This window comes from Glycine soja, chromosome 5, assembly GCF_004193775.1.
Source record: "Glycine soja cultivar W05 chromosome 5, ASM419377v2, whole genome shotgun sequence".
NCBI lineage: Eukaryota > Viridiplantae > Streptophyta > Magnoliopsida > Fabales > Fabaceae > Glycine > Glycine soja.
Window position 1 is genome coordinate 44,168,492 of NC_041006.1, and position 16,149 is coordinate 44,184,640.

Sequence of the window (16,149 nt, forward strand, 5' to 3'; positions counted from 1 at the left end):
TATATATATAATTGTGGTTGAGGGTTGAGGGGTCAGGGTTCATGGGATTTAGGGTTTAGGGTTTAAGGTCTATGGTTTATGGTCTATGGTTAAAGGTTTGTGGTCTAGGGTTTAGGGTTTTTCGTGTCTAGTAATATTTCTTTCACAATATATACAAGAAAAGTGAAGATTTTAAGCGGAAAAAATCAAACAAATTCAATAAAAAAAGCAATTATGTATCTCACCGTTAGTTTTTTTTTTTTGTATTTCACCTTTTTTTTATCTATCTATGGTGGGAGACCTTTCAATGTTTCCCATCATTGCATTCACATTGTTTGGAAGTTAGAGTAAATATACCCGCGTGTGTTTTGTCAAGTTCACTACCCAACATTTTTGAAATGCATAACTTGCAACGAAAAAAAAAAAACTCCACTTCACAAAGAAAATCGGGGAGGGGGAGGGGATAATACAACACTCGATGTCAAAAAGTGAAGCACTGGCAGTGTGATCTCAAGTTTTCAGGTTCTTGCTCCCAATTGTAGTTGAATCAGACTGAAACTAGTTGTGGAGGCCATCTTCCAACTTTAACTAAGATCTTTATTTATACAAAAATACACAACAAATAATAAGATAAGAACATGTCAAGAGTAACATACACATCCAATAATTATGAGGAACATAGAAGTAAAATGGAATTTACAAGAAACATAATTCAATTAATATGGCGCATTGTACGAAACAAGCAAAACCATAGTCATTATATAGAGCCCTCCTTTTTCATGAGCAAAATAAGTTAAAAGAAGCATGATTTGGTAATGTTTATATTATATGAATTAGGAAACTTAACAAAATAAGAACTAAAATAAGTTGAATATAATCCAAGAAATAAACCGCACATCATGTTTTCCAACCTGGATATTCTCTAATATACACCAATATATCGTGTAGTTGCCTAACATTATAATCCAAAAATAAGTCATGCAAGTTTCACTAAAATTTGACATCATAATCATCCATAATAATTTAACATAAATCTTCCATCAAGTTACGTAAATTGAGATAGTATTTCCATAGATAAAGTATCTCATTTTCATATAAAATATATAAACAGTCATCATTACCTCATCAAATGCATCGGTGCCAATGTAAAGTTTACATCAATATTCTTTTACTTTTGTAAAAAGAACATGTGTCTTGTTAACTAGAATTCAAAGTAAAATATGAAACTCTTAAATTGTTGAATATCCCTTTATTACCTATTAGAGTAGAAAAGTATAATTACTCATTTTATGTTTTTTAATTACTGATAGTTAGTTTTGTTAGTTCACTCAACTGTCGTAAGGTAAGTTGATAGTTACTAATGTTAGTTGTAATAATTGTCTAACTCTAGTATAAATACTAGAGATGTATCTACTTAGGATTTGGGGTTTATCAATTTAGGGGTTTTGGGCCTGGGGTGTAGTGTGTAGGGTTGGGGTTGTAGGGCTTATGATGTATGAATTAGGATTTATGATGTTTAGGATTTTAGGTGTTTATGGTTTAGGTTTTGGGGTGTTCAGGGTTTGAGGTTTAAGGGGTTTAGGATTTGGGGGTGTTCAAGGTTCAGGGTTACAAGGGCTTAGGATTTTGGATTTTTAGTGTTTAGGTTTCAAGGTTTGGGGCTCTAGGGTTTTGGTTTTATGATTTTGTATTTAATACAAAAAGGTATATAATAATTTATTTATTATTCATATTTGACTCTTGTTTGAAGGCTTGGTCATGATATTCATTGCATTGCCTTTTTTTACCACACATTAGTAGAATATTTAAGTTTATCTTGTATCACATAATTGATTATGCTAGATAATATCTAACATAGGCAATATTTTTTACTACATAATTTAAGTCATGGTTCGAAATATCGAATAAGAAAAATAAAAATCAGTCTAATAAAAACACACGATCACATATATTTCAAATGTTTATATATGTTAACACTTATAAGAGAAAATATTAAATGTTAAATTATAAAAATAAATATAATTAAAAAAATATAAAAACTTTCACAAAGCAAAAACAACGAGAAAAAAGACTAAGTTATGCATGAAAAAATAGTATAACACGATTTGAAAAAAAAAACAAATTTAAAAAAATAATAAATAATCCTCAAATTCATCTCACATTTTTTAATAATAATAATAATAATAATAATAATAATAGGTAGGTAATATAAAGAGTACAAGAATTGTCACCAATTAAAATAATTAGATACAGTATAATGAATTGAAAATATAATTATTAATTAAGGTATCATGTATTTTTATTTTAGTATTTAAATGGAATGATTGATTCAATAAAAAATTATTTTAACAGAATGATAAATAAATCGTAACATTTATTATTTTGAATTAACTAATTAAAGTAAAATCAATGATATTTAATTAATATTGAATGAATATGAAGTTATTATATGATATTTTCTTATCGATGGAATCATAGTAGAATAGTAAATTATTTTCATAAACACTTTTTTTAAGTGTTTAACAGAGTTTATGAAAATTATTATAATTTATTTATTCACAAGTTCTAAACTGTTTGTGTGTGAGACTCTTCCATAAGTAAAACTTATGAATAATTCTCACTTAGCAAGAGCTTATTGAATTAAGCTATTTACCCAACACCCAACAACGTCTACAGTCTTTTTTGTTTATTTTGTCCTCCTTGTCTTGTCATACTCATATTATGTCCTTCAAATGAACAGGTATGCTTCATTTGCAAGAAAAAGCAGTTTAGGTGTGTTAGGTGTAAAGTAGCTTTCCATAGTAAATGTTCACCAGGTCAGATTCAATGTTGCAACTAAAAGATCATCCTGGGCATACTGTTTGCTGGAGGCATCCTTCTGATTGGCGCTTGGATAGGAAGGTCAATTTTTTCTTTTCACCATAATGTTTTACTGTTATTGTTTATTGATTATACTGCAAATTGTTGTATGCCCTTCCATTAGATTCTCACCCACATTCAAATTCAGTTATTTGTTGTGCTAGGGATATCTAATTTTTGTTTCTTTCTTTACCTTGTGATTTCTTTCCTTTTATAAGCTTATTTGATGATGTTTGATGGTTACATCGACTTAGTTGTCACATCTGCAATATGCAATATCCTTCATAAGGTTTTACTACTTCTAATTGGATTGATATATTTGTAGAATATTTCTCACTAGATTTAGATGTCTCTTTTCAAAGTTATATTTTTTTTATTGGTTTTTTTCATTGATTAGGTTACATAAGATGCAGTATCCTACATGTTTTCTTGTTATGTTGTGAAACTACTATATTTAATAAAATTAAAATTAGTGTAGCCCTTTTAGAATGCTAAGTAAAAGAACTTAAACCTTCAAAAATTACATTTTAAAATTTTAATTAAAAAAATATCACATAGGTCTTTAATTATCCAAACCTAATTCTGGATGAAAAACTAGTAAATTATAATTTTATAGGGGTTAAAAATAGACAAAAAAAGATAAAAAAATAAATTTGAACTTTAGTAATTTTAGAAGGATGAAAAAATATTTTAGCATTTTATTTATAAAATAAAACCACAAAAAATGAATAAATAAAGTCAATATCTCAACTATATGTGAATTATATATATATATATATATATATATATATATATATATATATATATATATATATATATATTTATAATTATAATTGACTATAAAAAATCTTTAAATATGTAAAGTAAGAAAAATAATTTTTTAATTATCTAAAAATTTGTAAAAATATTCATAAGGGTTGGTTAACTATTTCAAATAATATGAATGTTAATTGCACTTCATCTATAAGACACTTTTTTTAACATTCTCTTTACAATTATTAAAATTTATTGAAAATTAATAATTTTGATAAGAACTAACCTTACTAATATTTTTTATACAATTTAAAAATTAATAATATATAAATAACAATTAGGGTGGATATGAATTCTCTTTTTTCATAGATTTCTTCATGGGTTGATATAGTTGACAACACATTCTGTGAGATTGTCATTCTTTTAATACTTGTTTGTGTTGATCCTTTTGTAGGCTTAATTTGGGTTATGTGATATTGTTGTTCCAATGTTTGAAGATGTTTATTTGGGACATTGATGATCTTTATCCGTTGGCTGTTATCTTAACATTTTCTCTGTATATTTTCTTTCTATCTGTATCTCTAATGGTGTTTTAACTTATAATTATATTATTTTTTCACCTTTAGTGTTATTATGTAATTTTATTATTTGGTTTTCCTGTTTATTCTCTATTTTTATCAAGAGTTCCGTCTACTAAGTTACTTAAGTTGAGGGGCCGAAAACCTAAAACATGATTGTTTAACCGTTGTCTCGTATAATAATCTTTGCAGCTTCTTTATATCAAGATTTTTGTCTTAAAAAAGTGGAAGTACATAAAGATGCCTGATCTTCCATTCCAAGTTGGGGATTTGGCTGAGTCAAGATGCTTTGAAAAGGTGGTTATCGTGGTGCATGGTTTAGATGCAAGGTATAAATTCTTCCTTCTCTAAATTTGTTTTATTGTGATAACATGCAAAGCATAGGAACCTAAATAAGAAAAGAATTTTTGGATCGGCATTGGCTTCTTATGAGACACTTTTATCAAATGTGTATTAGTAAAAAGTAAAAACCAATTATTTGTGGTTCTTTCTATCAATTGTTAAATTGCAACCATTTTATAACAATATACTATAATATGGTTATGGCATTGTGTAATTCTCATGGATGTTGCAGTGATAGCAAGAGGTATGGTGGGGAAAGCAGTACTTATTCTTTCTTTTTAACACAATAGATTCTGATTCTTCATACTTCAGTGACTATTCTGTTGCATTGAGTGTTCTTTAAATGTGGTTACTACAAGTGTTCTTATATCTTTCGCAAACTCAAACCCATGACTTGAATAAGATCTCTTTGATTGAACACTTCTACCAAATTTTGTGACAGACTCTGCTGTGAACAAACTATTTTGGTTTTCTTTGGTAGCCTGTCTATTTAGAGTCTCATTCTTTGTTTTCTTCTTTTTCTCCAATTATTTCATCTGTTTCCTTGTCTGTTCTCTCTATTTTTTTCTATATTCTGTAAGAGATACTCACTCCTTTGTTTTTTGTGTTTATCAATTCCTATGTGTTCTAAGTCTCTATTTCTCTTTGTTCTCTGTTTTGTTCTTTTTGATTCAGGATTAGTCGTTCTCTGAAAGGGTTTGGGGTTTGAGGTTCAGGGTTCTGGGTTAAATTTATAATTTTCACACAATTATTAAAGAGTAAGATATATCTTTGTTCACAGTGAGATTTTTATTAAGTTTCCGGTATATTTTGATTTTTTTTAAGAGAATAGTTTTTTAGTAGGAAGAAGACCTTTTTTGGTGAATATTAACACCTTTATAATTACTACTTCCATCAAATAATAGTTATCTATAAAAGCTACACCAGTTTAACTCAATCATAATTTAGTTTTTAATTATTATTTATTTATTAGTCCATAACACATAATTATTAGAGAGTAAAATATATCTTTGTTATAGTAAGATTTTTATTAAGTCTTTGGTGTATTTTAATTTTTTTTAAAGAGAATAATTTTTTTAGTATGAATTTAGTGAGTGGATATTAATCCCTTTATAATCACTATTTTCATCCAATAGAAGTTATCTGTAAAAATTACTATAATTTAACTCAATCATAATTTAATCCTTATTTATTTATTAGTTCCTAAAATCATGAATATTAATTCTTAAATTTTATATAATAAAGAAATCAAATAAGTTATTTAAACATGCATATGAAATGAAAGGAGTAATTTAAGAAGCTTCCACTAAGTTAATAAGAAGCTTTCTTGTCCTATTAGGGAGTGACTAGCACGCGCCTCATGACAAGTACAAAAACAACAAATATCAGAAAAAATTCTCACACTCACTCATGAAAAGAAAGTTAAGTGGCGAATGTGAACACATGAGAGTGAAGTGTGTATGCATACACATACAAAATACGGATCCATTTCGTTCCAATACTTGCCTCTTTCTTTTCTTTACCTGCTACTTCTTGTTGTTCTGTTCTTGCTACATTTTGGCGCATTTTAGCATCAAACCACCATACCCTAAAAAAGCATTATCCTCCTTCTTTTTTCTTTGCTTTTCTCTTTTCTCTTTCCCTCTTCAACAATAATAATGGCAATCATTTTCATCTTCTTCTCCCTCTGAAAACACACCCTCTTTACAGATCCTGTTATTTCTCTCTCTCTCTCCACAATTTGTTTTCTTTCTTTCTTTGTAGCTACCAAAACAATTTGCTCAATATTTATAGAGACAGAGGGAAAGCGGCTTCTAAAGGTTTCAGCTTTAGATCTGAGGGAGCTAAGGTTGTTTGAAGCAATGGAGACACCCCATGTCTCTTGGTCTTTCACATGAGATGAAAGTTTCTTGCTTTCTTCTTCTTTGACCCTTCTTAGTCTTTCTTGTTCTTGTTCTTGTTCTTGTTCTTCTTCTTCTACCACCTTACTTGGTAACTTTCAATTAAAGTACTACCTCTGAAAGAGGGTCTCATATTTTTGGTAACAATGCTGGCCATTGGGGGACATGACACTAGTATCCGCACAAGCTCTACTTGCACAGCTTTGCTCAGAGAACTTGAGGTCTTTCTCTTTCTTTGGTGTTTCAGAATTCTAGGTTTTGAGGAATTTGTTGGGTGCAAAAATGAAGATATGGGGTGTTTCTTTTTCTTAATGAAGAGTCTGCTTGTGATGATTTGTTCATGATATGCCTACTCCTTTATTTTCTTTTCTTCTTCTTCTTTTTCTTCATCATCTTCTTGTTCTTGGCTATTCTCTACCCAATGATGTCTTCTTTCTCCTCGGGTCAACTTTTTGTCTGTTCACTGTGTCAAAAGAAAAAAAAAGCACTGATAGGGTCTCTATAGGTTATTTTATTATAGGGCGAAAGGGGCATTGTCTTTCTTCATTAGATTGATTACCTGAGTTGAAAAGGTCTTTTTTTTCAGCTTTTTTATCTTTTATCTTTTCCTTGTTTTTTGGTCTAAAGTTTGATGGGTTTTTTACTGTATAATTTTTAAAATTCACTGGATTGGGATTCTTGATGCATTTTAAAAGTTACCAGTTGAATAGTTGGTATCGGGTTTTCGGGTTGACTTTGTCTTTATACTGTACTGTTTGTTTAATCTTGTTGCCTTTACGAGATATGATGACACTAACATGGAACCGATTTCTAGTTTGGTGGCAATTTGGTTTAGCTTTGGTGTAGTGTTTTATAATTTTTTTTGATTTTGCATATTTTGTGTGTAGGAAGTTAATAATACCAAACTGTTTGTTGTTTTCATTTTTAGTATATTCTTCATTTGGTACATTCTTCCACTACTTTTTGGTTAGGCCTTGTTTTACTTTATTTGCATTTTTGAGCAGCACAACAGTTGAGGATGAACAGGACTTGTCTGTCACTTAGGAGACTTAATGAATATAAAAAAGAAAAAGGTTTGTATTATGATATAAACTGACCCATGAACTTTCTTATAGCTCTGGACCGTGGTTATGGGTTAATAAACCTTTGATTTTTGTGAATGATCAATTCATGTAAATATTCATTTCTTGTTTGTGCAAGCTCCCTGTTGTTTAAATTTTTTTCCCTAAGAAAAAGTAGTACATGTGGCAATTAAAATGCTTTTCTTTACCCCTGTTTTCTTGTTTTATAGCCTCATATCAATCAGTATATTGATCCTCCTTTTATTTTATAACTCATTTTTGCCTTTTATATGTGTGTTCTTTTGATGTTGATCGCCTTCAAAAGGTCTTGCAATGCGTGAATGAGGTGCATTCTCTTTGTAGTGTGCTTGGGTTGGATTTTGGTCAGACCGTGGGTGATGTTCACCCAAGTTTGCATGGGACTCAGGTGGAACAGTCGACTAATATTAGCAATAGCACATTGGAAGGTCTAGAGCAGGCCATTCTCAAGTTAAAAATAGAAAGGAAAACTAGAATTTCAGAAGGTGATTTTTCTGCAGCATACTTAATTGCTTTTCGTTTGAATGGTTGTTGTAATTTCTTCCCTTCCTTTAAAAGTACACTATTTTTAAAAATGCAGCTGAAGGATGTTATGGCAAAACTATTTGAACTTTGGAATTTGATGGACTCTTCAAAAGAAGAGAGAAATTGTTTTATGAAGATTACTTCTATTGTTGAGACCTCAGAATCAGAAATCACTGAACGAGGTGTTCTTTCAACAGAAATGATAGAGAAGGTCTGGAAGCTTCTTTCAGTTCCTTCTCCCTTTGTTATTATTATTTTTTCATTCTTTGCAATTTATTTTGTGGAGATGGAGCTCCTAGACTGAAAATTCCTTTTTTAGGCTTCAGCAGAAGTGGACAGGCTTGCCAAACTAAAAGCAAGCAGAATGAAAGAACTTGTTTTTAAGAAGAGGTCAGAGTTAGAGGAAATATGTAGATTGACTCACATTGAACCAAATCCAAGTACTGTGGCCGAGAAAGCTAGTGCATTAATAGATTCTGGTATGTTCCTATGCATTAATAGATTATTTACCTATAACCTCCACGTAGCTTATGTTTCAGAACGACTTTCTTCTGCTACATACTTTTGTTTTTCAAAGCTTTTAAGAAGCTAACAAAAATAAGGGATTATTTCTCTTAAACAAGTTGAGCCAAACACATATTTAGTACTTATTTAAATCTTTTTTTTTCTTTTGAAGATTTACCTGGAAATGATCTGAGTATCTGACATTATGCAATGGTACTATTTTTTGTATAGGACTGGTGGATCCTTCTGAGCTATTTAGCCAAAATCGAAGAACAGACAATTAAGGCAAAAGATGAAGTTGAGTAGAAAAGAAGTAACAGATAGGATTGATAAGTGGTTTGCTGCATGTGAAGAGGAGAATTGGCTTGACAAATATAATCAAGTAAGCCAGAAATTATATTTTATCATTTGTATAGCTTCATAAGCACGCTGGTAGGACACAGGCCTGCCAGGGTTTTGCCTTCTTTCTTTGTTTTTAGATCTCTTTATTTTCTTGCCCAAACTCTTGTACTTTTATTGGAAGTTTCAAATGATATTGAATACATTGTATTTTTCATTAAAAAAGGGAGATTCTTGCATGGATTAATCAAAAGATCACTTGCACCAATACACCATAAAAAGTTGCATGTCAGATGAACTGAAGTGGACTACACCATAAAAAATTGCATGTCAGATGAATTGAAGTGAAAGTTGATGTAAAAATAGTTTGGAAAAGTGAATCCAAATATATCAAGATATTTATAAATCACAATTTTATTGTAAGCTTGAGTTTCCTGTTTGTATCTATGTGATTAGTAAGTATAATTGGTCTCACTTTTTTCTGTGTATCTTGTTCAAACTAATTGTTATTAATTTAATTTCATTTATGGACAACTGTTATTGTTAGATTATTTAGTTTGTCCTCTGAAGTATTAAAAACAATTACAGGATGACAACCGTTACAGTGCTGGGCAATGCACTCACATTAATCTTAAACGTGCAGAACATGCTAGAATAACTATAGGCAAAATTCCAAGTTTGCTTTCATGAATGCCTATGAAACTATCCATTATTGACAGTGCCATTTGAACTTCTGATGATAGTATGTTTTCTTTCAGCTATAGTTGACAATCTTATAAACAAAACATTAGCTTGGGAAGATGAAAACAAGACATATTTTTTATATGACGGGACGAGCTTTGAAGTGCTGTAATTAATTCTGGCTCTTCTCTTTATCTTGAAGCATTTTTTAAGAAGGTAAATTTGATTGTCAATATTATCTGTAGGTATATGTGGGTGTCAATGCCATGCAACAGAAAGAGGAAGATAAGAGAGACGACAAAGGGTAAATTTACTTGTCTATACACATTTGGCAATTATTTGTTGTTTGTCCACAAATTAACTTGTCTGTACACATTTGGGGCTTGGGGTTCATTAATCAATTGAAATACTATTTCAGTATATACATACATACATACATATATATATATATATATATATATATATATATATATATATATATATATATATATATGTTTAGGGTTTTTTGGTTTTTTAGAGATTTTAGGGTTATGGGGATTTTTAGGTTTTTTGGGTTTTTAGGATTTAGGGTTTAGAATTTAGTGTTTTTTAGCGTTTTGGGTTTAGGGTTTAGGGTTCAGGGTTCAGGATTTGGGAATTTGTTCCAACTTCAGAAGAGTTAGTTCGGTATGTATCATTGTGGAATAGCCAGCCCGAAAAACGCTATAGTGGGATGACCTATGTTTTAATGTTATTTATAATAAATATTTTGCTATTAGTTTTATATATTAATTAAATATTAGGATTTGGAAAACTTTAACCGATTTTACAATGTTTTAGGATATATTTTATGATATAAAGATTTAAACATTTATTAAAATAGAAAAGATATCACATCATTTAAATAATTTTTATTTGATACTAAACAATAATTAGAAAATATCTCTATATAAATTCGATTAGAAAATAAAACTTGATTATAATGCATGTAAATTTGAATTTTGAGTAAAAGAGGTAAGAAAGTTATATGAATAAGGGTCTAATAGTTAAAATTGACAGTCCAAAAAGTAATTTTAAAACTGACGGTCCAAGTCCAAATAAAATTTGTGTTGGAAATAAAACACTAGAGTGAAAATAGCCAAAAAAACAAAGATGGTGTCGTTTAGAGTTAGAGTTGTGAATTGAGTATCTCTCTTTTCTGACCCACTAACAGTGAGCGCAGCCATGAAAGCAAACAGTCAATAGAAGCTGCAGAACTGCATTACAACACGATTTGCCCACTCTGGCCATCATTTTGGCTGTGAAAAGCATCGTTCCAACCACAACGGCCAGGTGGGATATGATGATGCTTGGAGGAGAAGTAGGGTGCCATGTGTGACGCTCGGGCACAATAGCACCAATATTGCGCACAATTAACTACCATGCTAGGTAATAAATTAAAAAATCTTGCTTCTATGTTTTTTATGATATATGACAGTCCTAGTAATTGTGGTCCTTATGAAATTATGATAACGAATAAGACTTAATATATATTTGTTTTTTGATAGAGTAGTTCCCTTAGCTTATGCTTATGTCCATAAGGCCCATGATATTGATACTTGTTTGATCTTGGCACCCTCACCTTTATTTTTTTGATAAAAATGTCTTTAACAGAAACTATTATATAAAATTAAACAACGAAATTTACGGAAACTAATTTTACAAAAAGCTAACGAAGTAGAGGGTGAGAAGAAGAAGAAAATGTATGTTAGACATGGGCCTGTCCATATGGGTTATATTTTCAGCCCACATCCCACAGCAGCCCAACTCAGCTGACGCAATTATCAAACAACCTAACCCGGTTTACCAATTACAACCCCGAGTGCTAGCATCCCAAGTTTTAGAATCAATCAAACAAACCTCAGTACCAAGAACCCTATGCCTTGACAAACCCTAACGTCGATTTAAATCGTTTGTTCGCACTTCAATCTCCAAGTCATAAATACACTCTTATCTCCCCATTCACTCGCATTGGCTTTTGGTAGTTGAAGTCTTTCATTGTTGTCAAATTCAGATCAGGTTTTCCTTTTTCCCTCTCTTTTTATCTTATCGATTTTGGTTCATGCCATGCCTCTGTAACTTTCTTTCTTTGTTTCTTTGTTTCTTGCTTTCTTCGTGTAATACCTGCAGCAAGAATTTTGTTTCTGTACTTTATAAACCACCCATTAAAACTTGCAAGTCATCTGTGCAAGTAATTAAAGCGGTCAATTGATATATCTTGGGAATAAATTTTTACATTATCACTTGTATTATTAAATTTTCTCTGGTGCATCCACTGTGAACACCTTAAAAATTGACAATGTATTTGAGATTGTACTAAGCACTACATTTTAGCCAAATGCACCATACATGTTTAGCAAACTTCTTCCTCATACATGCTGGTTTTTTCTTTCTCTTTTAAAGTTGAGTCTGTCTATTATTGTATAAGCACTTAGATATCATATAATATATTTTTATAATTGAAGAAATCAGTTTAAACTATTTTCACATAAGATATAAGTTGTTTTCATCATTTATCCTAGAATGCTTATTGAAATAAGGTGAAAACAACTTATGGACATATCATAAGCTATTTTCATAAGTTTTTGCAAACACTTACAGAAGGGCAGATAAGCCCAAGTAAACTTTAAATAAGCTCTTCTAAACATACCTTAATTTGTTCATTGCTTAGGAATGTGAATGCGTGGTTCCAGCTTGAATATATTTAAAATGCTGAGAAATGTGATTATTTTAGTAGGGATCTGGTGCCAAATCCAATTTCTCATATCTATAGATTCTATACATATGATTGTTGAAACCACATTGAAACTCATCAAATTTGCTTCTAAAATAGTCAAGCTAATAGAAATGATTAAATACGTGTATGGGCATACATGTAGTTATCTATTTGCTTTTATTAGTACCTGTTCAACTTTTATCACAAGGATAAAACTTTAAAAAAAAAAGAACTCATAACTCTCATAGTTATTAGTACTGGCTTATAGTGGTGCTATCATGATGGAGCAGTTGAGAGCATCATCTCAACTGCTTTCAAAAGCTAGTTGTATTTCATGTAAGTTTGTGGCTGGCTAAATTGGCATCTAAATTGCAGCATCACATCCTGGATAGATGAAATGACTGCTATGCTCTAGATATTGAAAAATTTGAAATATCTTCTTTGCCCATCCCTGATTGTACCTTATTTACTCGTTAAGAGGATTTTTGGTGTCCTATACCCATCCATGCAGTGAGGCATTTTAGGATTAGCAGCCTCTGTTGTTTATTACACAAACTCATCACACATTGTGAGCCATAGGAATTTCAAGCCTACTCTTCTCATAAACACAAGGAAATTGCATAGCCCACCCCCTGCTACAGCATATTGCCACTACTTCACCCTTGTTTTTTGCATCGTGAAGCCGCATATGCCTGTTTCTCACTCTCTGCACTTTGCTCTCTCAAGTTTCCAGCAGCCAAACTCCTGTTCATGCTTTGTTGGTCTCTGTACCCTCTGCATTTTCCTGTCCCTCAGCCTCTCTTTCATCCTTTTCCAACCAAGCCCAACACTGTTTCTCCAGTTTTGATTTGAGTACTTTAGTTTTGAGCATGTTATATAGAAACTATTTGCTTTGGTGTAGCAGCTGCTTTGCTGTACCATTATAGCATATAGGGGTCAGGTACTGCACTATAATGTGGGGTTATTTAACTACTTTGACTACATGACCAAGGCATTTAGCTTTTACATCCAAAACAACACTAGTTTTGACAACAGGAAATAAAAATCTGTGTGCTATTTTTAGAGGTTATTGAGATTTGGGATTTTAGTACCTTTGTGAATGCTGCTGGTAGTGGTTGATAGGTTGCAACTAGCAAGCTTGAGTCATCCTTAAGTTCAACTTTGCGAGGCTGATAATAGTTGTATTGATTTAGTGGTTCCAGTTTTCAAAATTAAGTTGAAGGTTTATAATTTGTAGTTTCTAAAGTAAGCATTAGAAATTAGAAAAAAACTGTCTTTATCTGTTTTAATCCCAGTTGTTGTAGTTGAATAAATTGGTTAAACTGTTGTATATGTCTTTGCAGTTCCCATTTTTGCATTTAGGTGATAAAGAATTTATTCATTTGAGTTGCACAACTTTACCAGTACCAACAATCCAACACCATCAGGCCCTACTAACCTGGAAGGTGTGCAGTTGTTCTTTTTATTATTGTTGTTGGAGACAAGTGATTTGGTTATCTCCATTTTTTGGTTAGTTAGGAAATATGGGAATCTGTGAATTAGGGATTGAGAAATGTTTTATGATAGTTTTGGTTTGCCTGTTATGTTTCCTAAAGACAAATGATACTATTTAACCAATCAGATAGGAGCCTTGCTAAAGTATATTTCATTTACAATATCTCTATATGCCCCATGTAGTTCCTTTTTGGACTATGGTGGTGTAAATTCTATTCTGATTGGATCGTCCAATTAGGCCAAGGGTTTTATTTACGCTTTACAGCATAATTTGTGTTTGTACAATGCAAAGTTGTAAACTAATTTTATTTTATTTTTTTGGTTTTGCTTAGTTCTTTACCATGGTTACTGCTGGAACCAAAAAGCCTCAAGTTTCAGTACCTACACCACCACCACCACCTTGGAAAATCAATTTGCAGAAATATGCTGAATCCCGTGCTCTCGAACTCCATAGTCTTCAATCTATCATAGAAAATAGAGTAAACAATGATTATAGGTCTCAAAAGAACAAGAGAAGAAGGACAATTGTGTTTGATAACCAAATTGCAAGAAAAGGGTGCAGAAGAAAGAGGCAGAAACTGGGAATAATTGATAAAGCCCTTGCCAAATCAGGTTTGGAGGAGAATCACCAAAAGAAGCTTCCTCGATGTGTTCATCGGAGATATGAACTAAAGAAAAACCTAGAGAATGGTTTTTGCACTTCTAGGGATGTAACCAAGAGGCTGAGAACTCATGTTTGGCATGCAAAGTGGTTTGCTATGACCAAGCTTTGGGGTTACCACCTTCCTTTGTGTCTTCAATGAAGGTAGGTCTTTTTGGGTAAAATTAAAAGCTTATGAAAGAGTCTATGGGGGAAGTTGAAGCAACAAGCTTGTGAATGTTTAAACATTCCCTTGGAAACACTAACAAGGATTGTGCATGTGCTTACGCAGGGGTAAAGGTTCGAGGGCACTCTTGAAAAAGGCTCAAACAAGGGGTGCTTGTACATGATGCAAGCTATTATACTGCCCTCCAATTGGAGGGTCCAGAGGTAGTTTATTTTAGTTTTAGTTTTAGCTTTTTTGTTGGAATTTTCTTCTTTTTCATTGTTATACATCTGGGTCTAAAAGACACACTAAACTGATGTTCTGATTCAAACATATTGAAATGCATGTATCAAATAATTATTGTGGGCTCTCAGTCCGAAAAAGTAATGGTTTAATTTTATTTGTTTTATTTAAGGCTCTCTTGTATACATGATTCATTAATGTCTGTATTAAGAATGGTGCTGGAACCCTATCCGGCAACAACACCACATCCTGGAAATCATGATGACTCTGTTCTTTACAGTGTAACCTATGGAAGAGCAATGGTAGATGTCTGTTGCTGACTCCAGTAACTGCTTGGTTGGTTTGGTTAAACTAAACTAAACTAATTTTTCTTTCTTGACAGCTGCATCAATGTGGAGCACCGGTTTCTCAGCCAATTGCTCCTGTAACCTACATGTAGCAACCAAGTTCCCAACAAAATATGAGTACAGAGCTAGATGGAAGAAATCGTTGTACTTAGTTTGGACAACATGACATTGGTAATGATTCAAACAAACATGGTGTGGAGTTAAGTGAAAAATCAGGCAAAATGAAGCACAGTTCTTCATTTAGACGCCTATGGGTGTGGATAAATTCTTCTGCCTTTGAAGAAGGATACGAGAATCTACAAATTTCCTGCCAGAAAGAGGTTCACTTTCTTCTTTAGATTCTTCTATGGACCTTCATATTGTATTTGTTTTTTCGTAGATTGGGTTATAAACCCAAAATCAGAGTCTGAAAGTTTAGATAGAAAGGACTGAGAAATGATATTTGTGTCAATAATAGAAGTACAAACAAGTGGATTCTCCTTCCGAATGAAGCTAATGTTCTTTTCCTAGATGCTAAGTGACAATGCAGAACGATTGATCTTATACTTCCTTTGTACTATTTAAGCTAGACAGCAGACTAATTCAGTAACTAACTGCTGTTAAACCAACCCTAACTGATTATACATCTACTCTAACTACTTTGGCTTATTTTTGTTTATTTTTCTGTCATGGCCTTCATGAGTCTATCAATATGTATACTTGCTAAACATAAAAACAGGGAGAAATTTGTGAAACCAATTCTCCCATAGGTTAATGCTACAAGTAATCTCACTTTACTGTTGCATTGTCTTTCATTGTGTATTTGAAAGGCTTTCATGTTAGTGTCATATTTCATTATAACAATGAGCATGATTGGATGGTGGGATCTAATATGGATTTATATCTGAGCTGACAGTGTAAAGATTCAGATGATCATAGGTCCATCTGTCTCACTAGCTTGTTATTATTTCTTTAAAGATGTAAC

The 16,149-nt window shown here is 31.8% G+C and overlaps 1 protein-coding gene and 1 pseudogene across 1 annotated transcript; both read left to right on the plus strand.

Annotated features, from left to right (window-relative positions):
• The first annotated feature begins 7,786 nt into the window (after window positions 1–7,786).
• Window positions 7,787–14,236, plus strand: LOC114413763 (annotated as a pseudogene).
• On the plus strand, window positions 14,131–14,592 carry LOC114411424 (uncharacterized protein C05D11.9-like). The gene has a single exon (XM_028375113.1). The coding sequence runs from the start codon at window positions 14,131–14,133 to the stop codon at window positions 14,590–14,592; it is 462 nt and encodes a 153-aa protein (XP_028230914.1).
• The last annotated feature ends 1,557 nt before the right edge of the window (window positions 14,593–16,149 follow it).